General features: G+C 36.7%; 1 protein-coding gene across 3 annotated transcripts in view; it reads left to right on the forward strand.

The window, feature by feature from the left end:
- EXOC6B (exocyst complex component 6B) overlaps positions 1-24712 on the forward strand; it is a 734244-nt gene that overhangs the window by 324225 nt on the left and 385307 nt on the right. For 2 of the 3 annotated variants that reach the window (XM_010829771.1, XM_010829773.1), the window contains exon 8: positions 18005-18073. The exons of the other annotated variant lie outside the window; for it this stretch is intronic. In XM_010829771.1, the coding sequence (XP_010828073.1) occupies positions 18005-18073 (69 nt within the window). The remainder of the gene's footprint in view (positions 1-18004; positions 18074-24712) is intronic. 3 annotated transcript variants of the gene reach the window in all.

Raw genomic sequence — 24712 nt, forward strand, 5'->3', positions numbered from 1 at the left:
TGCAAGGAGATCCAACCAGTCCATTCTGAAGGAGATCGGCCCTGGGATTTCTTTGGAAGGAATGATGCTAAAGCTGAAACTCCAGTACTTTGGCCACCTCATGCGAAGAGTTGACTCATTGGAAAAGACTCTGATGCTGGGAGGGATTGGGGGCAGGAGGAGAAGGGGACGACAGAGGATGAGATGGCTGGATGGATGGCATCACTGACTCGATGGATGTGAGTCTGAGTGAACTCCCGGAGATGGTGATGGACAGGGAGGCCTGGCGTGCTGCGATTCATGGGGCCGCAAAGAGTCAGACACGACTGAGCGACTGAACTGAACTCTTCTATTCCTTGAGCATGAAATGTTTTTTCACTTACTTGAGTCTTCTTTAATTTCTTTCATCAGTCTTCGAGTTTTCAGTGTACAGGCCTTTTATCTCCTTGGTTAAATTTAATCCTGGATATTTTATTCTTTTTGATGCAGTTGTAAATTGGATTGTTTTCTTAATTTCTTTTTCTGATATTTCATTACTGTTGTATATGCTTTCCTGGTGGCTCAGACGGTAAAGCATTTGCCTGCAATGCAGGAGACCTGGGTTCGCTTCCTTGGTCAGGAAGATCCCTTGGAGAAGGAAATGGCAATCCACTCCAGCATTTTTGCCTGGAAAATCCCATGGACGGAGGACCCTGATAGGCTACAGGAAATGCCATGGATTTCTGTGTATTGATTTAGTATCCTGGAACTTTGCTGATTTCATTGATTAGTTCTGGTTTTTTTTTTTTTTGGTGGGGTCTTTAGGGGTTTCTAAATATAGTATCATGTCATCTGCAAACCGTGACAGTTTTACTTCTTTGTTTCTAATTTGGATGCTTTTATTTAATTGCCTTGCCTAATTGCTGTAGCTAGGACTTTGAATACTTTTTTGAATAAAAGTGTTGAGAGTGGACATCCTTGTTTTATTTCTGATCTTAGAAGAATAACATTAAGCTTTTCACTGTTGGCTATGGTGTTAGCTGTGGGTCTGTCATATATGGCCTTTAGTATGTTGAAGTATATTCCCTCTATCCTTGGACAGAGGAGACTGGCAGGGTATGGTCCCTAGGGTCACAAAGAGTCACATGTGACTGAAGCGACTTAGCACACAGGCATATTCCCTCTACACCCACGTTATTGAGAGTTTTTATGGTAAATGAACCTTGAATTTTATTAAAAGCTTTTTCTGCATTAAGATGATCATATGTTTCTCCTTTATTTTGTTAGTGTGATGTATCACATAGATTTTAGATGTAGAACCATCCTTGATCCCTGGAGTAAATCCCACTTGATTGTGGTGTATAATCCTTTTAATGTATTGTCAAATTCAGTTTGTTAATATGTTGTTGAAGATTTTTACCTCTATGTTCATCAGGGATATTGGCCTGTATACAGGTTTTCTTTTTGATGTTGTCCTTGTCTGGTTTTGGTGTCAGGGTAATCATGGCATCATAAAAAGTGTTTGGAAGCATTCCTTCCTATTCATTTTTTTTTTTTTTTGGCGGGGTTGGGGGGAAGAATTTGAGAAGCATGCATGTATGCTAAGTCACTTCAGTCATGTCTGACTGTTTGTAACGCTATGGACTATAGCCTGCTGGGGCCTCTATCCACCAGATTCTCCAGGCAAGAATACTGGAGTGGGTTGCCATGTTCTCCTCCAGAGGATCTTCCTGACTCAAGGATTGAACCCTTGTCTCTTATGTCTGGTACATTGGTAGGCAGTTCTTTACTGTTAGCAGCACCTGGGGTGCCTGAGTTTGAGAAGGATAGGTATTGAATCTTTTTCAAATATTTAGGATGATTCACCAGTGAAGCCATCTGGTCTAGGCCTTTTGTTTATTGGGAGGTTTTTGATTAGTATTCGGTCTCCTTGCTAGTAATCAGTCCATTCAGCTTTTCTGTTTCCTCACTATTCCATCCTGGTAGACTATATGTTTTATCTGTTTCTTCTAGGCTGTCCAATTTGTTGGCATATTATTGTTCATAGTATTCTCTTACCATTCTTTGTGTTTTTGTGGTATCAGTTATAATTTCTCTTTATTCCTGATGTTATTTGACTCCTCTTGCTTTTTTTCTTGCTTTGTCTAAAGGCTTGTCAATTTTATTTTTCTTCTTAAAGAACCACCTCTTAGTTTTCTATTGTCTTTTTGCCTTTACATACTGTTCATGGCGTTCTCAGGGCAAGAATATTGAAGGGTTTACCATTCCCTTTTCCAGTAGATCATGTTATTTCAGAGAATGAGATAGTTGGATGGTCAGCATCACTGACTCAATGGACATGAGTTTGAGCAAACTCCAGGAGATAGTGAAGGACAGGGAAGCCTGGTGTGCTGCAGTTTATGGGGTTTCAAGGAGTCTGGTATGACTTAGTGACTGAACATTTGTCTTTTTAATTTCTATTTCATTTATTTCTGCACTGATCTTATTATTTTCTTTTATCTACTAACTTTGGACTTTGATTTGTTCTTCTTTTTCTAGTTCCTTAGCATTAAAATTAGATTTCTATTATTTCTTGAAGTAGTCCTGGACTGCTGTTGACTTCCCTCTGAGAACTACATTTGCTGCATCTTAAAGACTTCAGTGTGTAATATTTCCATTTTTCTTTGTCTCTAGGTATTTTTTTTTTAATTTTACTTTTGATTTCTTCAATGACCCACTGGTTGTTTGGTAGCATATTGCTTAATTCCCACATTTTTATTGTTTTTTTGGTTCAGTTTTCTTCTTGTAATTGATTTCTGTTTTCATAGTGTTGTGACTGTGAAAAATGCTTAATATCTCAATCTTCTTAAGTTTATTCATTTAATTTCTTTTTTAATTGGAGGAAAATTGCTTTATAATGTTGTGTTAATTTCTACCATATAACAGCACAAATCAGTCATAATTATATATGTATTGGGTACATTCCACAATTCTAAATTTTTACTACCCCCACCAAATTTTATGTTTTTGATGTCACATTTTGCATCTTTTTATTTATGTTTCCTTAGAAAATTATTGTATTTTTTTTAGCTAAGTTTACTTCTTTTGTCTCTAAAGCTTTATGGTAGTTTTATAAGTGCTTGATTGGCTACCTTCTTTTTTAAAATTTTTAATTAATTAATTTATTTTAATTGGAGGATAATTGCTTTACAGTGTTGTGATGATTTTTGCCATACATCAGCATGAATTGGCCACAGGTATACATGTGTCCCCCACATCCTGAACCTCCCTCTGACCTCCCTCCCGACTCTATCCCTCTGGGTTGTCCCAGACCACTGGCTTTGGCTACCTGCTTCATGTATCAATCTTGCACTGGCCATCTGTTTTACATATAGTAATGTCCAGGTTTTAATGCTATTCTCTCAAGTCATCCCATTCTCCCCTTCTTCCACTGAGTCCAAAAGTCTGTTCTTTACGTCCATGTCCTGCATGTAGGATCATTGGTACTGTTTTCCTAAATTCCATGCTGTTGCTGCTGCTAAGTCGCTTCAGTCGTGTCCAACTCTGTACGACCCCATAGACAGCAGCCCACCAGGTTCCTCTGTCCCCGGGATTCTCCAGGCAAGAATACTGGAGTGGGTTGCTGTTTTCCTCTCCAATTCATGAAAGTGAAAAGTGAAAGTGAAGTCGTTCAGTCGTGCCCGACTCTTAGCGACCCCATGGACTGGAGCCTACCAGGCTCCTCCATCCATGGGATTTTCCAGGCAAGAGTACTGGAGTGGGGTGCCATTGCCTTCTCCCCTAAATACCATATATATGTATAAATATCAGTATTTGTCTTTCTCTTTCTGACTTGCTTCACTCTGTATATTAAGCTCCAGGTTCATCCACCTCATTAGAACTGTCTCAGATGCATTCCTTTTTGTAGCTGAGTAATATTCCACTGTGTGTATGCACCACAACTTCCTTGTCCATTCATCTGCCGATGGACATCTAGGTTGTTTCCATGTCCTAGCAACTGTAAATAGTGCTGCAGTGAACATTAGGGTACATGTATTGCTTTCAGTTCTGGTTTCCTCAGGGTGTATCTTGCTTACGTTTTCCCACGAGATTTTTACTTTCCTGTGTTTTCTTCTTATCAGTTAGTGTTGTTTTTTTTTCAACTTAGGGAATTCCCTGTAACATTTCTTGTAAGTCCACTTTAGTGGTGATAAACTTCTTTGCTGTGCTGTGCTTAGTTGCTCATTTGTGTCCGACTCTTTGTGACCCCCGTGGATTGTAGCCCTCCAGGCTCCTCTGTCCTTGGGGATTCTCCAGCTAAGAATACTGGTAGCCATGCCCTCCTCTAGGGGATCTTCCCAACCCAGGGATCAAACCCAGGTCTCCTGTATTGCAGGCAGATTCTTCACAGTATGAGCCTCCAAGGAAGTTAACTTCTTGAGCTTTTGCTTATTTGGAAAACCTTTACCTCATCTTTAATTTTGAATGACAAACTTGCCGATTAGAGAAATATTGGTTGGAAAAATTTTCCTTTTAGCAATTTGAATACACCATGCCACTCACTTATGGCCTGTAGAGTTTCTTCTGATAAATCTGCTGGAAGATTTATAAGGATTTTTTTTTTTAATATAATAAGTTTTAAACTGTGGAAAATTCTGAAAGAGATGGGAATACCAAACCTATATGCAGGTCAGGAAGCAACAGTTAGAACTGGACATGGAACAACAGACTGGTTCCAAATAGGAAAAGGAGTACATCAAGGCTGTATATTGCCACTCTGCTTATTTAACTTCTATGCAGAGTACATCATGAGAAATGCTGGGCTGGAAGAAGCACAAGCTGGAATCAAGATTGCCGGGAGAAATATCAATAACCTCAGATATGCAGATGACACCACCCTTATGGCAGAAAGTGAAGAAGAACTAAAGAGCCTCTTGATGAAAGTGAAAAAGTTGGCTTAAAGCTGGCCAACTGGCCAATCTGGTCCCATCACTTCATGGGAAATAGATGGGGAAACAGTAGAAACAGTGTCAGACTTTCCTTTTTTGGGCTCCAAAATCACTGCAGATGGTTATTGCAGCCATGAAATTAAAAGACGCTTGCTCCTTGGAAGGAAAGTTATGACCAACCTAGATAGCATATTCAAAAGCAGAGACATTACTTTGTCAACAATGGTCCGTCTAGTCAAGGCTATGTTTTTTCCAGTAGTCATGTATGGATGTGAGAGTTGGACTATAAAGAAAGCTGAGTGCCGAAGAATTGATGTTTTTGAACTGTGGTGTTGGAGAAGACTTTTGAGAGTCCCTTGGACTGCAAGGAGATTCAACCAGTCCATCCTAAAGGAGGTCCGTCCTGGTTGTTCATTGGAAGGACTGATGTTGAAGCTGAAGCTCCAATACTTTGGCCACCTGATGTGAAGAGCTGACTCATTTGAAAAGACCCTGATGATGGGAAAGATCGAGGGCAGGAGGAGAAGGGGACGACAGAGGATGAGATGGTTGGACGGCATCACTGACTCAATGGACATGAGTTTGAGTGAACTCCGGAAGTTGGTGATGGACAGGGAGGCCTGGTATGCTGTGGTTCATGGGGTCACAAAGAGTCAGACACGACTGAGCGACTGAAATGAATGAGTGAATGAAGTTGTTTTTCTCTTATTGCTGTTAGAGTTCTCTCTTAGTCCTTACTCTTACCATTTTAATTATAATGTGTCTTGGTGTGCTTCTCCTTGGTGTCATCTTTCTTGGAAGTCTCTTGACTTCTAGACCTGGATGTCTGTTTCCTTCCCCAGCTTGGGCAAGTTTTTCAGCCATTATTTTTTCTGACCCTTTTCTAAGTTTTCTGACCCTTTCTCTTATCTTTCCCTTCTGAAACTTCTATAATGTGAACATAATTCCACTTAATGTTGTCTCAGATATCCCTTGAGGTATATTCACTTTTTTTTTTAAGATTCTTTTTTCATTTTTCACCTTTTTCCAGGTGATGTCCATGTTTTTCTTCCAGCTCATTGATTCTTTCTTATGTTTTAATCCAATCTGCTGTTGAATCCCCAAAGTGTATTTTTCAGTGAGTTACAACTGCTGTTTAGTACTTTCTTATATTTTCTATCTTTTTGTTGAGGATTTCACTGTATTCATTCATTCTACTCCTGAGTTTGGTGAATATCTTTATGACTGTTACTTTAAACTCTTTATCAGGTTGGTTGCTTATCTCTGTTTCATCAAGGTCTGTTTCAGGGCATACGTCTCCTTCTTTGGTTTTGGAATACGTTCCTTTGTCTCTTCGTTTAGCCGGACTCTCTGTTTGTCTAAATGTGTTAGGTGAAACAGCTGTCTCTCTCAGTCTTAAAGGAGTGTGCTTTATAAGTTATGATCCGTGTGGCCTGGAAGCACAGTCTTCCCTGGCCACCAGAACCAGGTGCTCACAGGCTGTCCCTCATGTGGACCATGCATGCCCTCCAGTTGTGATGGGACCTTTGCTGCTTTGTGGGGAGAGTGGAGAGTGGTGTACTTGTCCGGCCTGGTTTTGATGTTAGAAATTTGTTTTGAATCTTTATATCTTACTGTGGTATATTCAGATGTTATTGCTTATTTCTAAATGTCTAGACAGAACTTTAAAAATCTTTAGAAGTAGTGAACAGTTTAGTTTGAGAATGTATTAGAGTCATCAGAAATATTATTTTTGAAATATTGGAAGATAGAGTGCAAAGAACCATTTAAGATGATATATTATTTGTGAGAAAGTGGCCAGTAATACCTACAGAGAGTAGGGTTGTTGTGAGGATTGACTGAAGTAATTTATATAATGTTTTGTCATAGTGCTTGGCACTTACAATCCTACCAGTATATAATAGTTAACATTGTAGCATTCTGACTGTGCTTTTTTTTTGCAATAAAGATGAAATATATCTTGATATATTTTTGATAATGTACCAAAAAATGGTAATGATACCATCTATTGTAAACAAACAAACAAAAATCTATTGAAATAAAGCAATATTGAGTAAGACATAGTTTGAAGAAGCAGGGCCTATGATTTCTGCTTTGTCCTAAGGTTGCTTAGAGCTTCTGCATTCTTAGAATACTTCATTGTTGCCACATTTCTGGCACATCTCATATTCTAGTTTGTTTGTTACTTTTCTTAATTTGTTTACATACTGTTAGTTATGTAAACTGCAAGGTTGCTACAAAGGATATGGTTTTCCACTAATCCACAATCCCTGTTGTGTCTGCATGTTGGATATTGCTGTTTCTCATCTTATTTGTGCAGGTGCTGAGGGAAATATATTATTGCTTTTAACAAGTGTGTAATAAAAATAGGAAAATGGAAGATATACTGTCAGGACCACATGTTTGGGAAAAAATAATGACAATATAGTTAATTGTAAAAATGAGTAGTAGTCCAGTATATCTGTTAAGAGAATACACTTTAATGTGCTGGCCTGCTTTGCTGATTCCCTGTATCCACTAACCCCTGCTGGCTTTGCATTTTCCATTTCTGTTCTTGATGAAAACTGGTCCGTTAAGGATAAATGTAGTCAAACGAAAAGTAAGTACCTATATTTATAAACAAGTGGCAATAAAGGCAATAAAGACAGTTGACAGAGTTGAATGAAAGCAGTGTGACATGCTTTAGGTATTCTATTTTGCTTTTCTCATTCCTAGTGTTTGATCTTTTAAGTCTATCCATTGGCAAAAATTTATTATGGCTTACATTGATTTAGGATCTTAAACTTTTTTTCTTTTTCTGATAGTATAAAAGTTTTGTTTTGAAAATTTTTGCCTTAATTATCAAGGTTTACCTATCTTTTCAGGTCTTCTTGAATATCTACTTTATGTACTTGTTGCTTTTTCAGCCACCACTTTAACTATGTGCGAAGTTGCTATTAACCCCGAATAGGGAATGTACTTTCCCCCATTCCGTGTCTGTAATACCAAATTCTACTTTTCCATGAGGACTAGTTGAATCTCACCTCTTCTGTACTTATTTATCTTTTACTTATTTATAAGAATTTTTAATTAAATATGCTACATGTCAGTTAAAGTATAATTGACATATAGTGTGATATATTGAATACACATACACAAACACACACAGACTCTTCACTTAATATTCCATTATTAAATTTAGAGCCTTTTCTCTCAGAAAAATGATTTTGAAAGTCAATTTTATTCTTCATTCTTCCCCACTGTCCCTGTTAAATCTGTCATTTGAAAGAAAGTGGTATATTTTAAACATCATATTTGAACTCTCAGTACATTGACTTGTTTTCTGAGAATGACATCCTTCCACATTATCACAATAAAATAATCACACTCAGGAATTTAATATATAACTTATATACAAATTTTCCCAGTTGTCCCAATATTATAGCAGTTTTTTCTTTCATTTTTTTCCTGCAATCATATGTAGACATGTATCACATGTTGCATTTAATTTTTATGTATATTTATTCTCCTTTAATGTTCTTGTATTTAGGTACATATGGTACACCCCCATGATTAGATTCAGGTTAATAATTTTTGGCAAGAATATTACAAAAGAAGTATTATGTTCTTTTCAGTGCATCATATCAGGAAGTACACAGTTGATTAAGGTGGTGTCTACCAGATTTCTCTACTGTTTTTCACCTATTGGTTTTAGAATTGATTGATGATTCTTTCCTGAATCGTGTATTACTATGGCGATTATAAAATAGTGATTTTTCTATCTTTACCATTTGATTCACATTGATTGGTTGGCATTCTTCTAAAAGAAGAAATTTACTTTTCTCCCTTTCCTTTCTTTTGTCTCCGTGTTGGCACTTATATGTTTTTTTAGTATACAGCTGCTTATAGTCCATTCTTGTCTTTCATTTTGATTCTCCATTTGTTCCAAACTTGAGTCTCATCCATTGCGCTCTGCTGTGTCTCTGTCAGTTCTGAGCATCTCATTCATTGTCTTGCACAGGATGGGTTCACTCCAGGTTTTGCCCCAGCCCCAGCATTAGCTGTTTTGTCAAAGAGTTCTTGTTCCTTTTACTGGAGAACGGTATTTAGAAACCAAGATACGGGCATTGGGTGTGCTCCTTTTGTGGACAGAATTAAGAAATATACATACTACACTGGCAGAGATATTTTTATAAATTGTAAGTTAAGTCTGATGCTTCTAATTCAAACCTGATATCATAGCTCTTCCTCTTCTGTTGCATATTTGTGTCTGAGAATTCTGGTTCCCAGAGTATTAATATATTTACTCATTTGCCTAATTATAATGCCCAAAATAGTTTCAGAATTTCTATGCATATACCACTAAAAGCAGTAAACTTACTAAGTTCAAGATTTCTTTGCTGTTCTTTTCATCTTAAATGCAGTGGAGCTATATTGTTCAAAATGTTTTGTTCAGATGTTTGTTGGCTATTTTAGTTTCTCGTGTGTGCTCATTATCCAATTTATATATTCTTAGGCTCATTGATTTCTTTTTGAGTAATTTTTGGAGGTTCCCTATCCTTATTAGTTTAATTTTTTGACTATATAAAATATGAACATGGTTCAAAAGGCAGAGTTATATAAGACAGTATGTTCACTGAAATCCCACTCTTCTCTTTATCTCTCCCTCCTGATCTTACCCACCCTTTGTAAGTAATCAATATTGTGAGTTTGTGTTTGTGGCGTGTATACATACTCTTTCTCATACCTTATATAACATTAACAGCATAATGCATATATATATGTTTTGTACTTTGTTTTTTCATTTGAAAATATATCCTGAAAATAATGATTTTTATATCAGTTCCTGGAAATCGTTCTCATTCTATTTTTACTACTAAATTGTACTCCATTTTTGAATGTACCACAGTTTATTCAGCTAATCTCCTGTATGTAGGAATTTAATGATTTCTAATCTTTTCCTGTAAAAGTATAGTGTTTCTGTTATAGAGCTATTTTAATTAGCTCAACAAAATACTAACAATACCAGGTACTGGCAGGGTGCAGGACAGCTGTGCATTTGCTGTAAAAATGCAAAATGGTTCAGTCAGTTTGGAAAAGAGTCTGTTAGTGAATTTATAAAGTTGAACATACACTTACCATGTGACCCAGCAGTCTCACTCCTAGGAATTTACCCATTATGTTTACACAGTAACATCTACCTGAATTTTTATAGCAACTTTATTCATATGTTGCAGCAAGTAGAAGCAACCCAAGTGTTCTTCAGTGAGTGAAGAGATAAAAATGAACCGTGGTATATCCATAATTAGAGTGTCACTTTGAAGTAAAAAGAAGTAAACTATAGATACATGAAACAACACAAATGAATCTCAGATACTTTATGCTGAATGAAAGAAGCCAGATTCAAAGGTTATGTACAGTATGAGTCTCTTTATATGACATTCTTGAAAAGGCAAAACTCTAGGGACAGGAAATGGATCAGTGTTTGGCAAGGGCTGAACATTATGGAGTAATTTGACTACAGAGGGACATGCCGGAAATTTTGGGGGTGGTGGAACCTTCTTTTAAAATCTAGATTGTGACAGTGATTATAGGATTAGATGGATTGTTTTAGAACATAAAGTTGTTCTAGAAAGTTGTCACTAGAAAGGATGACTTTTCCTCTATGCAAAATACCTTAAAACTTAAAAAAAAGTTTTATAGTAAACCCTCAAACCTGAAAATTGTTTTATATATAGTTGGAGATGTTTCTTCAGGGTAGGTTTCTAGATTGCTGATTCAAGGGATAAATGCATGTGTAGTCTTGTTGGATAATGTGAAATTCTGCTCTATAGAGGTTGAACCATTTTCTGCACCTCCCCACTACCAGCCATGTATGAGATGCTTATTTTCTTACAGCTTCTTTCAGGGAGAATTTTGTTAAGTTTTTTATTTTTTGCCAGTTGCATAAATGAAAAATAGTATCTCTGTATAGTTTTAAATTTGCATTCCTATTACTATGGGTGAAATGTGGTATCTGAGAAGTTTGAGAGGCATTTGTATTTTTTTCCCCAGTAAGCTATCTGTTTGTTTTTTTACCCATTTTTTTCTGATTTTTTTCCCCTTCAATTTTTATGATTTGCTTATATATTAGGGATATTAGTTCTTTAAGATTTTATTCTACCTACTTTTGATCAGCTTAGCTTTTCCTCCCCTTAGAACTTTTATATTTAATACCACATTCATGCTAAATTTCCTTTTTGCCTGATAGTTTAGAGTTTCTTAGCATACAGTCTCTCTCTCTCCAGTTGCTAAGTCGTGTCTGACTCTTGCGACCCCATGGACTGTAGCCTGCCAGGCTCCTCTGTCCATGGGATTCTCCAGGCAAGAATACTGGAGTGGGTTGCCCTTTCCTTCTCCAGGGGATCTTCCCAATCCAGGAATTGAAGCCAGGTCTGCTAGACCTGGCAGATTTTTTACCGACTGAGCTATGAGGGAAATCCTAGCATACAGTAGACCATTGTTAAATAAAGATCAGTTCAATCTTTATTTCCTAAGTGTTCAGGTTCAAGCAGAGAATTCTTAAAGGACTCTCATTTGATTTGGTCACAAGGTTTTTTGTAATGCCTCAATAAGGAGAAATGCTGTTATCTTTCCCGATTTTCTTCTGTTTAGTGCAAACATGAATTAATTAAGTGGTAATCTACTTAGGGATTTTTCAGGAAGAAGTTGAGTAATTTGTGAGATGCTCAATAGAAAAAAAAGCTGTACTTTTAGGGTAGGGCTCTGGTCAGGGTATTCTTGAGTGTTCAAAGGCTTAGAATGTTTTTTATCCTTTTACTTACCCTAGTGACTTAGAGTCCTATCTTCTAGTTTGTTGGTGTGTCTGTGGTGTTAGTCCAGCTCTATTAGAGCTTATGTCCAAATGAATTTTACCCTTTTTTTCCTCTGAAATTTGTAAGTCAAATAGTTCAGAAATGCACACTGGTAAAAAGTGTCTGCCAGGTACTTCTTGGCTTCTGGACATAATATAGGCAGTCACAGTTGATCTTCTGGATTCAAAGGCAGTACCCCTTTAGCTAATCATTTGTTGTTTTCTCTCTTGAGAAACATACCTGGTACATTTTAGTAACTTGAGAGTCAAGTAATTTTCAGAAATAGGTACCAAGTCCCTACATTCATTTATCAATACCAAGAAACCAAAGTACCAAAATTCTGTTTTATGTTAAGTGGTAATCAAAAAGTATTTTCAAGATCAAGAATGACCCAAATAATTAGTGAGAAGCATATCTACATTTTTTACAAACTTCTGTCATACTCTTTTTGGAAGGTCCACCTGCTTTGAAAGAGTTCATGAGAAAAAGATAAATGATGTGTGTGTGTGTGTGTGTGTGTGTGTGTGTATCTCCCGGGCCTACTTAGAGGGAAAGCAGGTAGATTTATCTGATTGTTACCTGCAGATACTCTTTCCCCCACCTCCGTTCACTAGTGAGTCTTTGAAGTTATGGAGAGAGCTAAATTCTAACTCCTTTTTTTTGAGGGGGAAGGTTGTGTTATAAAACTATTAAGTGAATATATCTGATAAAGCTTGAGTGTCATTATTTTAAAATAAAAATCTCCTTTAAAAAAACTAAATCATTTTCCTATCATTTATGAGACTAACTTATCCACTAGCCTTTCTATTTTCAGAGATTTCCTTTGACTTGAACTAAGATATATTAGAAAACAAGAAAAACGTATCATAAAACCAAATCCTGATGTTTTGCAAGAATTTTCATAATGAGAAATACTCTTTCTTTTCTTCTTGATATCTAATATTCCCATTTCTCCTCTGAATCTTTATATCTTATCTAATGTATGTTGTGTACAGAGGTTCATAGACTATTTTTTTCTAGGTGCTTTTCATTAATCCTATTTATAGAAAGGTTAGCTTTTCTTTTTTTCAATATCCTCTGTCTCCAGACTCTTTTTGCCATCTATGTAGTGGCATCATGTGACAGCTGGTGTATTGATGGATATAATGGTATTTAACAACAAATAGTCTATACACAATAATTAGGAATAATTGCTTTGACTAAAGCTGTTAATTTTTATCATAAGTATATAAGATTGAAACAGTCAAATTAGCCTTATAGATTGGTATCTAATGGCACATATCTCTGGTGGGTATGTGAATGTGTAATTGTTGAATGTAGTTGTTGCCTTGATGATATCTCTCTGTGGATGTGGTAGGTCAGTCATCCATAGATTATTTTAACAGCTTATTATTATCTGTTAATTTAAAATATATCCAAGTTTTCTTAATTTCATGGGCTTCTCAAGTGGTGCTAGTGGTAAAGAACCTGCCTGCCAATGTAGGAGACTTAAGAGATGCAGGTTCGATCCCTGGGTTGGGAAAATCCCCTGGAGAAGGGAATGGCAATCCACTCCAGGATTCTTGCCTATAGAATACCATGGACAGAGGAGCCTCAAGTGCTATGGTCCATAGGATTGCATAGAATTGGACATGATTGAAGTGACTTAGCACTAGCACTCTCTTAATTTATATAATTTATATTGTGCTCTCCTTACCTGCCACCTTACCGGCCTCCTGAGAAACCTGTATGCAGGTCAAGAAGCAACAGTTAGAACCAGACATGGAACAATGGACTGATTCAAAATTGGAAAAGGAGTATGTCAAGGCTGTGTGTTGTCACCCTGCTTATTTAACTTATATGCAGAGTACATCATGTGAGATGCTGGGCTGGATGAAGGAAAGCTGAAATCAAGATTGGTGGGAGAAATATCAGTGACTTCAGATATGCAGATAACACCACCCTTATGGCAGAAAGTGAAGAGGAACAAAAGAACCTCTTGATGAAAGTGAAAAAGAAGAGTGAAAAAACTGGCTAACATTTTTTCAACATTCAGGAAATGAAAATCATGGCATCTGGTCCCATCACTTCATGACAGAAGGATGGGGAAACAGTGGAAACAGTGATAGACTTTATTTTCTTGGGTTCCAAAATCACTGTAGATGGTGACTGCAGCCATGAAATTAAATGATGCTTGCTCCTTGGAAGAAAAGCTATGACAAACCTAGAAAGCTCATTAAAAAGCAGAGCCATTACATTGCCAGCAAAGGTCCATCGAGTCAAAGCTGTGGTTTTTCCAGTAGTCACATATGGATGTGAGAGTTGGAGCATAAAGACGACTGAGCGTCGAAGAATTAATGCTTTTAAACTGTGGTGTTGAAGAAGGCTCTTGAGAGTCCCTTGGGCTTCAAGGAGATCAAACCAGTCAGTCCTAAAGAAAATCAGTCTATTCATTGGAAGGACTGATGCTGAAGCTGAAGCTCCAATACTTTGGCCACCTGATGCGAAGAGCTGACTCATTAGAAAAGACCCTGTTGCTGGGAAAGATTGAAGGCAGGAGGAGAAAGGGACGACAGGGGATGAGATGGTTGGATGGCACCACCAACTCTATGAACATGAGTTTGAGCAAGGTCTGGGAGATGGTGGACAGGGAAACCTGGTGCACTGCAGTCCATGGGGTTGCAAAGAGTCGGACATGACTGAGTGACTGAAAAACAACAAATAGTGTGCTCTCAGGCATACATTTCTTGGTTGTGTGTGTGTTAAGTCACTTCAGTGTGTCTGACTCCTTGCGACCCTATGGACTATAGCCCACCAGGCTCCTCTGTCCATGGGATTCTAGGCATGAATACTGGAGTGGATTACCATGCCCTCCTCCAGGGGATCTTCCTGACTCAGGAATTGAACCCATGTCTTTTATGCCTCTTTCATTGGCAAGCGGGTTCTTTACCACTAGCACCACCTGGGAAGCCCGGATTTCTCATTTACATAATCTAAAATTTTACCTACTATTTGGTCCTTCCTGACAATAAAGAGGTTTGAAGGGACTCTCTTCAGAAACTATAGGGAATTAGGCAGCTGCTGTCCTTGGTGATGAAATTATTTCATGTGAATTCTTAAGGAAAACAACTAGTTAAAAAAGTGGGATAATCTTAAGTGCATTGTTTGTGACTACTGTTGGTATGAAGATAGATCTGTTTGAACTAGAAAAATACAGACTGCAGTATCTTAATGTCTTGAGTTCCTGACTGCCATGCAGAGGAAATGTTTAACTATTTTAATCATGTTTCTGTATCTCAGAAAGAAAGCCCTTATGAAAGGAAATGACAGCGTCCTACCACAAAGTTATCTCTTATCAGTTATAGTCTTAGTCGATAATGATTTGTCAAAGTTGGACATGTGTAAAATGCAAGGGCTGTGTTATTTACTTTGGAAAGGAAAAATTAGATGAAGCTGATAAAGACGGAGTCATGGCTTTTGTTAGGAGACAGAAACCATTAAAGGCAGTCATTGTTAGCTTAGGAAAGTGTCCTTGGACCCCTCCCTCTGTCCCAGCTGAGACCTAAACCTGCTTGAATCATTCTTTGCAACTTGAGGGGAGGGAGGGACAACTGAGGGGAAGAAGAATGAAGACAGCTCCGACAGAGATTTAGCATTTTAATGGGGAGCAAAATGTGGACCTTGAGGCAGACTATTTATTTGAGTCAGAAAACACTGCCTTTTGTTCTGGTACTCACTCCCATTTATTTCGGTTTTTGAAGGTTCATTTCTTATCCTTCCAAACATGTAGCATTCCTTCACGTACAGTGTACGTTGCTCTCCTCCCTTCACCTTTCTGTAGATGTGATTCTTTTTCATTAGTGGAAGCAGAGAAAACACATTTAGCTCAAAGCAACATGAGTCAGTGCATGCTTTACATACCTTTCTCCTCACAGCACTCTTCTGGTTTCCTCACAGTGTTCCTAGTGTTCCTCACAGAAGGGAGCATGAAGGAAAAATCATCTCTAAATAGTAGACTATTTGGAGGGTGGAAGTAAAGTTTGTGAACTTAAGCCCCGTTCTGCTCCTTTTTATCTTGATTTCTGTGTACCACCTTCAAGGCAGGAAAGCATGTCCTTAGGAGGACTTAACTGGATTATGATTTCAGAGGCTAAGAAATAGCGTTGACAGCCCTCCTGCGTCAGAGTACTTTAAACAGTTAGAAGCTGAATGTCAAGACAGCCTCACAGAGAATAGATTTGGTTGTAAATATTTGGTGGAGATGACAGAAAAGGCCTTTGTCTCTTCTCTAATTATATCTATTTTTAAGTTGGTCCAGAAAAACCAGTCTTCCCATGCCATTAGTAAAGGGCCCCATTAGGTTATTTGTCACAGATTTCTTGGGAAATTGTCCCCTAAGGTGGGATGTTCATTCTTTAAGGATGGGTCTGACATGTGAAAGGGCTAAGACTTTGACTGAGCAATGGCTAGAAGCAGTTTCCTTTTGAATGAAAGGCTTTGAGTTCAAAGCAAAACAAAATAAACTGTATGAAGAACATAGAAACAAAGTTGTGATTAAATTTGTTGTTTAAAATTAAGTAGAATGTTCTTAATATTTTTAAAGGTATATACTTCTAAAAATAACTTTATAATCATTAATTCTAAATAAAAGGAAAAAGTTTAATTTTCCACACAGATCAAAGTAATTTTTTAATGCGTTTCTGTTCTTGTCTTTTTCATGTACACATGTAATTTTTAGGTAATTTAAATACTATTGTAAATATAATTTTATGGGAATTTTCTGTATTTCTTCTTTTGAAATTGTTTTTCACTTAGCTACAGTTTTCACTAGTAGGCTCTGATTTTCCGGAAAAATAAAATAAATTTCCTTGAAATCTCCACTTCAGAATCAAAGAGGAGCGACTGTAAAGGTGCTTAATGTTGTAGTCATTTTAAAGAAGAGGGCCTGTAATGATCACCTATTGCCCCTTGTTGTGTTAAGATGAAAATGAATGTCTATTTGTATCCTTAAAGTTAGAATTTTTACATGCTTTTTAATCATACTTTTCTTTACCTACATGGTGCCTGTCCATGAAATGTTTTACTTAGTAATTTGGCAGTGCTCACTAACTCTTCTAGATTTTTTTTTTTTTAAGTAAAACTGTGCTTTGGCCATGGTGTAGGATCTTGAGCACCTTATCAGTCTTTGGAGTCACAAAAACGTTTGTTTGGAGTGCTTATAGATACATAATATATTGAGTGAGATTCCCAAACATAGAGGTTTAATTTCTGATCTCATGGATGCAAAGCAAATAAACAGAATGGCCAATAAATTTGAACCAATACATAGAGACATGTGATGGTTTTGAAGGGAAAAGAAAGTGGATATTATACTATTGAATTAGGATGAATAGATTTCATTAGAAACAGCATCTTGATGAAGAATCAGTTCACCCAAAGAAGATATGAGGCTTACTTTTATGAAGTAAAGGAAACTGACCTTATAATCATGAATCAGCCCAATCCAATTTAGATGTGCCTGCTGCTCGTATTCAGATGAATTACAGTTACTAGTGTTGTACTAAAAACTTTAGTCTTTGTCTTTATTTAGTCTTTAGTTTTTATTTTAGTCTATATTTTGACTGCTGTATTTCTTCATGTAGTTGTGTCTTTTCTTTTTTGTTCTGTTTTGCTTAATACTTGCTTTCTAGTGTTTCCTTTTATTCTTATTAAATTTATTTAGGTCAACTAATATTTTTCTTTTTCAGATGAGGAAATTGAGGTCAAAGAACATTGTGACTTATTCATCATCACAATTGTAATGCATCCGTTTTAGCACTGTGACTGTATTGCAGTTCTAGTTTTTTGTTTTACTTTCTTTGTTTGATGTCTAGGATTAATCTGTATGCATTTTTCATACTATAATTTGTTGATACTCTAGATTTGATTTTTCTATTCATTATCTTATTTTTAAAAATATCATCTCCCCTCTCTTCTTGGAGTATTTCTGTATTTGACTGCATGCAGTCTTAAATATTCACAGATTCTAATGCCCTTTGCTGCTTTTTTTCTGCAGTCTCCAAGTGTATCTCTAAAAGCATATGCAAGACCAGAGACACCTGTTACTCTTCTCTGTTATCTGTTCTTCAGTTCTGTGTCCCAACCTTGGTGATAGCCTCACTGTTTTTTAATCTATGACTGAAATGCTAAAACTAGGTTTCTTGAAGCATACTTTGTTTTGTTTTAACACTTTAGTGTTAAAAATGAGTGCTATTGCTCTTTATAGCTTTGTTTGAATATTTTGTGACAATTTTGGTTGTTTTGCAGGTACCTGGCGCCCAAGATTTGGTTGATTTCTCTCCTGTTTATCGATGTCTACACATATATTCTGTCTTGGTGAGTCTTTGGCTTTGCCTAATAAAACTTTACATTGAATTCAAATCTCTGCTTTCTCATATTTGATAGTTTTTCTTATTATTATTAAGGAATAAGAAACTATTATTAAGGAATTGTTATTGTTATTCAGTCACTAAGTCATGTCTGACTCTTGAGACCCCATGGACTGTAGCACACCAGGCTCCTCTGTCCTCCACTATCTCCCAGAGTTTGCTCAAATTCATGTCTGTTAAATCAGTGATTCTGTTTAACCATCTCATCCTCTGCGGCTCCCTTCTCCTTTTTTAAAGGAATATCATTTATTAAAAAATAATCTTTTCATTTCTTCCTGAATCTTTTATTTATCTTTGCCATGTCATATGTGGTAACTAGTAACATTAATTTCTGTCAGTCATCAACAGATTATTAGATTATAGCTAAAAATAGTGACACACAAATTTGAATTTCTACTGTTAATTTAAAAATGTGTTATTCATATAACAATAGCCTATCTTCAAATATTAAAATAAGATTTTTTATTCCTGATGGTAATTACTCCTTTGTCATGTAACACATATGGAAAGAGGAGCTTCTCTGAGGAGAAATACTGTGGATATCAATGTCATTCTAAGAAAGGCGCTTTATCCTTCATGGTAATATACCTACATGCAGACACGCAGATACATACAATCAGTAAAAAGATTAAACTCTAAAGTATCATCAAAGACAAATTGATTAGAAAAGTCCATTATCAATACATTTTATAGCAAAATTCAGTGAATCTTCTATCAGGTTTTCAGTCTATTTGAATATGTCTTATTGCCTAGTGTGTTATCCATATTCTTTCCTTATATATTTACCAAAGTATCATTACTCCAGATAGTTTGGGTGGACTTTATAGCCTGAAGTGTTTTTGGTAACCTCCAGTAGCTTGAGAGCTTCCCTGGTGGCTCAGAGGGTAAAGTGTCTGCCTGCAATGCAGGAGACCTGAGTTCCATCCCTGGGTCAGGAAGATCCCTGGAGAAGGAAATGGCACCCCTGCTCCAGTACTCTTGCCTGGAAAATCCCATGGGCAGAGGAGCCTGGTAGGCTGCAGTCTATGGGGTCACAAAGAGGTGGATATGACTGAGCGACTTCACTTTAGTAGCCTGAGAAAAGAACTGAAAGCTTCTTCTCCTCTTCCTCCTCTCACTTGTTGCTGTCTGTTTCCCTTTTCCCCTCTCCCTCTTTTCTCACTCTCTATTCCTTTTCTCTGTTCATCGTTCTTTTGTATAAAAATGGGGCTTCCCTGGTGGCTCAGCTGGTAAAGAATCCACCTGCAGTGCCAGAGACCTGGGTTTGATCCCTGGGTTGGGAAGATCCCCTGAAGAAGGGAACGGCTACCTACTCCAGTATTCTGGCCCGGAGGATTCCATGGACTGTATAGTCCATGGGGTCACAGAGAGTTGGACATGACTGAAGCAAGATATAGATAAAATTGTATCAAAACATCTAAAATAAGTTGACTACTTCTTTTTAATATCATGTGTATGAAAGTCACTCAGTTGTGTCCGACTCTTTACTACCGCATGGACTGTAGCCTTCCAGGCTCCTTCATCCATGGAATTCTGCAGGCAAGAATACTGGAGTTGGTAGCTATTCCCTTCTCCAGGGGATCTTCACAACCCAGGGATCGAACCCAGGTCTCCCTCATTGCAGTCATATGCTTTACCCTCTGAGCCACCAGGAGAATTAAATAAATTATATACATCTTAGTTTGTGACATGCTTTTTTTGTCATTTCATACAAGGTCCCCTGCTGTATTGTGTTTTATCATGGTTTTTCCATTCATCCCCTGTCCATAACTCCACTTGTCTCTCATCCCCAGTTATACTAACTCTATTATGTTTAACATATGATCGTGGTTATGGTTTTGAAAAGTATATAGTAACTTTGTATTTGATTTTAACTTATTCAAATAGTATTATCTTATGGACCTAGTTCTATTTCTTGTATCTTTTGTTTAGTCCTATTTTTAATATCAGTTCCTCATTATAGTTTGTATATTTAGTTCATTGCCTCCTGCTTGTATGTGATATTTAATTGATCCCATTTGTATTTGCTGTGTTTTAATTATCTATTACCTTAGTATGTGTTAGTCATTCACTTGTGTCCGACTCTTTGTGACCCCTTGGACTGTGGCCCACCAGCTTCTCTGTCCATGGGATTCTCCAGGCAAGAATGCTGGAATGGATTGCCATTCCTTTCAATCAACTCTTAAACTGCCTAATATATTCTGTTGTAACAAATAAATACCCTCCTATGGACTTGTAAGTTTCTATACTTTAGATATGAAATTCTTGGTTGTAAGGTATATGTATAATATTTAATTTTACCAATTTCTAATTTCTGATAACCTGATGGATATTGATATTTTAATTTGCATTTCTCTGAATACTGGTAACATTATACTTCTCTTTTTGAACCTGCTGCTACTACTGCTGAGTCGCTTCAGTCGTGTCCGACTCTGTGCGACCCCATAGACGGTAGCCCACCAGGCTCCCCGTCCCCAAGATTCTCCAGGCAAGAACACTGGAGTGGGTTGCCTTTTCCTTCTCCAATGCATGAAAGTGAAAAGTGAAAGTGAAGTTGCTCAGTTGTGTCCAACTCTTAACGAACCCATGGACTGCAGCCCACCAGGCTCCTCCATCCATGGGATTTTCCAGGCAAGAGTACTGGAGTGGGGTGCCATTAATCCTTTAAGATTTTTCTTCTCTGAACTGCCTACTTTTAGTCAGTTGAATTTATAGTTAAATTTTGGGAAAAAAATGATTACTTCATAATACTAAGTCATCCCATTTATGGAAGAATAAGGCCTACTTTAAAGTTATTTAATTAAGCTTTATTTTTCTCTGTTAATAGTCTTGGGCACTTTTTGTTTAGTTACTAACAGAACACTTAGTTTTTGTTGCTATTTTCTGCTTTCATTTCTAAAATTATTGCTGATATTGAGAAACACTATTGGTTTTTATAAGTTAACCTACATCTGGCAACCTGCTCAATTCTTTTGTTAGTTATTATAGTTTGTTTTTTGGTTTATGATAGGTTTTCTGTGTGGTTGATTATAGCATATGCAGATATTTGTTTCTTTTCTTCCTAACCATTTATCTCTATTCTTTCTATTGTGGTGTTGTATTGACCAGGATCATCATTACTTTGCTGTTCAGTAAAGTGATAATGGATCATCCTTCTCTGATTTCTAAATTCAAAGAGAGTATCTAAAGTTTCTCCATTAACTGATGTTTGCAATAGGATTTTGGCAAATATTCTTTATCTAGTTATTCTTAGACTTATATTTTTTTTTATAAAAACATAAATGAGTATTGAATTTTGTTGAATTTGTTTTCCAAATATATTGATAAAATGCTGTGGTTTTTATTCTTTAATTCATGAAGGTGATGGCTTTCATTGGTAGATACTTTTGATAGTAAACAATTCTTTTATTCTTAGATAAATCCAACTTGTTAAGGATGTAAATCACTGCCTTTCTTTAACTCCCTGTGGAATTTGACTTCTTTTTGTCTATTTTATTTTTAATCTTTTTTGTATTTATGTGTATGGCTATGAGTAACACAGGCCTAGTGTTGTTCTTACTCTTCTTCTTTTTTTTTTTTGTATTTTTTGTGTGGTTTGTAAGTCAGTGTTATTTTAACCTCATTAGAATTGTTGAACATCCTTCCCTTTTTTTGGTCTTACGAAATCATTTATGTAACATAAAAGTTATCTATTTATTGAAAGTTGAGTAGAAATCACATTCAGTAATACGCATTTTTCATTTGCCACATACTTCCTCCTCCTTTTTCCCATATTATCTTACTTCTCTGACGCACTCCAGTATCCTTATCTGGAAAATTCCATGGACAGAGAAGTCTGCTGGGCTATAGTACACAGGGTTGCAAAGAGTCAGACATGACTGAGTGACTAAGAGCATATGTGTCATGATTTTGTTTACTCTCTTCAATAGTATGTATAGCTAAAAAACCATATTTGCTTATATAAAATTTTAAGTTTTATTATAAGCCTCATAATTATAAATCAAGTGAATATTTCCTCATAAAGTATAGGAAAATGGGTAGTTTGTTTAATGTTATATCCTCAGTACCAACAAGAGTTCTTGGTGTAGGTACTCAGTAAATATTAGTTAAATCAATAGATAAATAAGTAGTACGTGAAGATGGATAGGGCTTCCCTGGTGGCCTCAATCAAGGACTTATGCTTTTACAAAATTATAATCTGTCAGGAAATAAGTTACAACATTTGAATGACTATAATATGACAGCACTATATCTTATCACTGTGTGTATATTAATTCCTCAAGTGAGAAATCTAGTAGTGATTCATAAGAGTACTAAAGTAATTTGTTTACATAGTAGTGGTGTTAAGCAAGTTACCCAGATCTCAGCTTTCTCATATATAAAATGTGATAATAATGTTCAGTTGCATCTTACTCTTTGGGACCCCATGGTCTGTAGCCTGTCAGACTCCTCTGTCCATGGAATTCTCTGGGCAAGAATATTGAAGTTGGTAGTCATTCACTTCTCCAGGGGGTCTTCCCAACCCAAGGATTGAACCCAGGTCCTCTGCATTGCAGGCAGATTCTTTACCATCTGAGCCACCAGAGAAGCCCAATAATTACCTACTTAGTGCAGTTATGGTATGGTATGAACGTTGCCTGGCTTAGTGCATAGTTGGCGTTTAATAAATGGTAGTTAATATGTCAAAAAGTATGTGTCTCTGATGCTAGTCATGAGACATGTTATAGGTATTTTTCAAAGTATATGACAAAGTATAGACATGTTGATAGAGATTGTAGTTTCTGCCATCAACATGCAATCTTTATCAATTATTTAAAATTCACACATTCTTAAATATACAGAGTCTATATAGTCTTAAATTGTAAGAACAAAAAAGAGGGCCTTAAACTGCCCATTTCAAAATACATTCAATAATATTGAAATATTTAGTGTTTGTTAATTTTAATGTGGGGCTTCCCTGGTGACTCAGATGGTAAAGCATCTGCCTGAAATGCTGAAGACCCGGGTTTGATCCCTGGGTTGGGAAGATCCCCTGGAGAAGGAAAAGGCAACCCACTCCAGTACTCTTGCCTGGAAAATTCCATGGACAGAGGAGCCTGGTAGGGTACAGTCCATGGGGTTCCAAAGAGTTGGACACGACTGAGCAACTTCACTTTCTTATGGCAGAAACAAGCCTCTTTCCCCATTTGTAATGTTTCTTACAAGTTTTGAAAAGGTACAACCTTCAACTAGGGTGGTAAGAAGTCGGCTATGTATTTTTTGGAATACATGTTTAGTTTTTAGATGTTGCTGTACTCGACCTATATGGACTTTAAATAAGAACTCAGTTATCTCATTTGCTAAAACAAGAGCCAAATCATGTATAACTTCTAGGGTTGGATCTTTTCACAGGTTTTTGGGGGCCATAATCTGTCACTTTTCTGTATTTGTTTCCTTATTCTCAAGTCACTAATTTGTATTATTATGTGATAAAAGGTAGTTCCTCATATTGTTAATGACAATGATATTTAAAAATAGATTACTTAATATAAATATTTGTAACATAAATATTTTCTTATTTCCTGATGTAGTTCATATTAGCATTTTACTTGTTGTTATTTAGTCTCTAACTCGTGTCTGGCTCTTTGTAACCCCATGAACTGCAGCATGCCAGGCTTCCCTGTCTTTCACTATCTCCCAGAGTTTGCTCAAAATCATGTCCGTTGAGTTGGTGATACTCTTCAACCATCTCATCCTCTGTTGCCCCTTTCTCTTCCTGCCTTCAATCTTGCCCAGCATCAAGGTCTTTTCCAGTGAGTTGGTTCTTCACATGAGGTGGACAAAATTTTGGAGTTTCGGCTTCAGCATCAGTCCTTCTAATGAATATTTTGGGTTAATTTCTTTTAGGATTGACTGCTTTGATCTCCTTGCAGTCCAAGGGACTTTCAAGAGTTAGGCTTGAAGAAAAGATTTAGGAATAGAGAAATGAGGAGTGAGGAGAAAGTAAACCTTCTCTTTCTCATTCTTTTCCATTTCTATACTTGTCTCGACTTCTTCACTTTTCATTCTTTCATCAACCTAGTGTATTTATCTTCTGTTTATACCACTACCCTGAATCTGTATGTTACTGGACTTTTTAGCAGTTTATGACTTTGATAGTTTACAATCTAAAACTAAGTTAACTGCTTAATCCCTTCCTATTTTAATAACGTATTCAGATCTCAGATCTTCCAAGTGTTACCTCTTAGGTGTCGTTTTACTTCACCTTCTCCTTTCCTAAAATGATTGCTCTAGTTTAGATTCTCATCAAGATTACTGAAAACTGTCTCCTAACTGTTCTCCCTACCTTGTATCTTAACCCCTCACTCACTTCTCACTGTAGTGTGTTAATAATCTATCATATAAATCTGATCAATGATGTCTGTGTAAAATGCTCTAATTGGTCATCTGTGGAGTAAAATGTAGAGGTATAGAAGAAGACCCAGCATATGAAAGCATAGTAGGTTTTCCATGTCCAGTCTGCTGTTTTTCCTGTGGTTCCCACCTTCCTTTACTGATACTGAAATGCTTCCGGTTCATTGAATATACCATGCTGTTTCACGCAGCT

Source organism: Bison bison, unplaced genomic scaffold, assembly GCF_000754665.1.
Source record: "Bison bison bison isolate TAMUID 2011002044 unplaced genomic scaffold, Bison_UMD1.0 scf7180017864508, whole genome shotgun sequence".
NCBI classification, from domain to species: domain Eukaryota; kingdom Metazoa; phylum Chordata; class Mammalia; order Artiodactyla; family Bovidae; genus Bison; species Bison bison.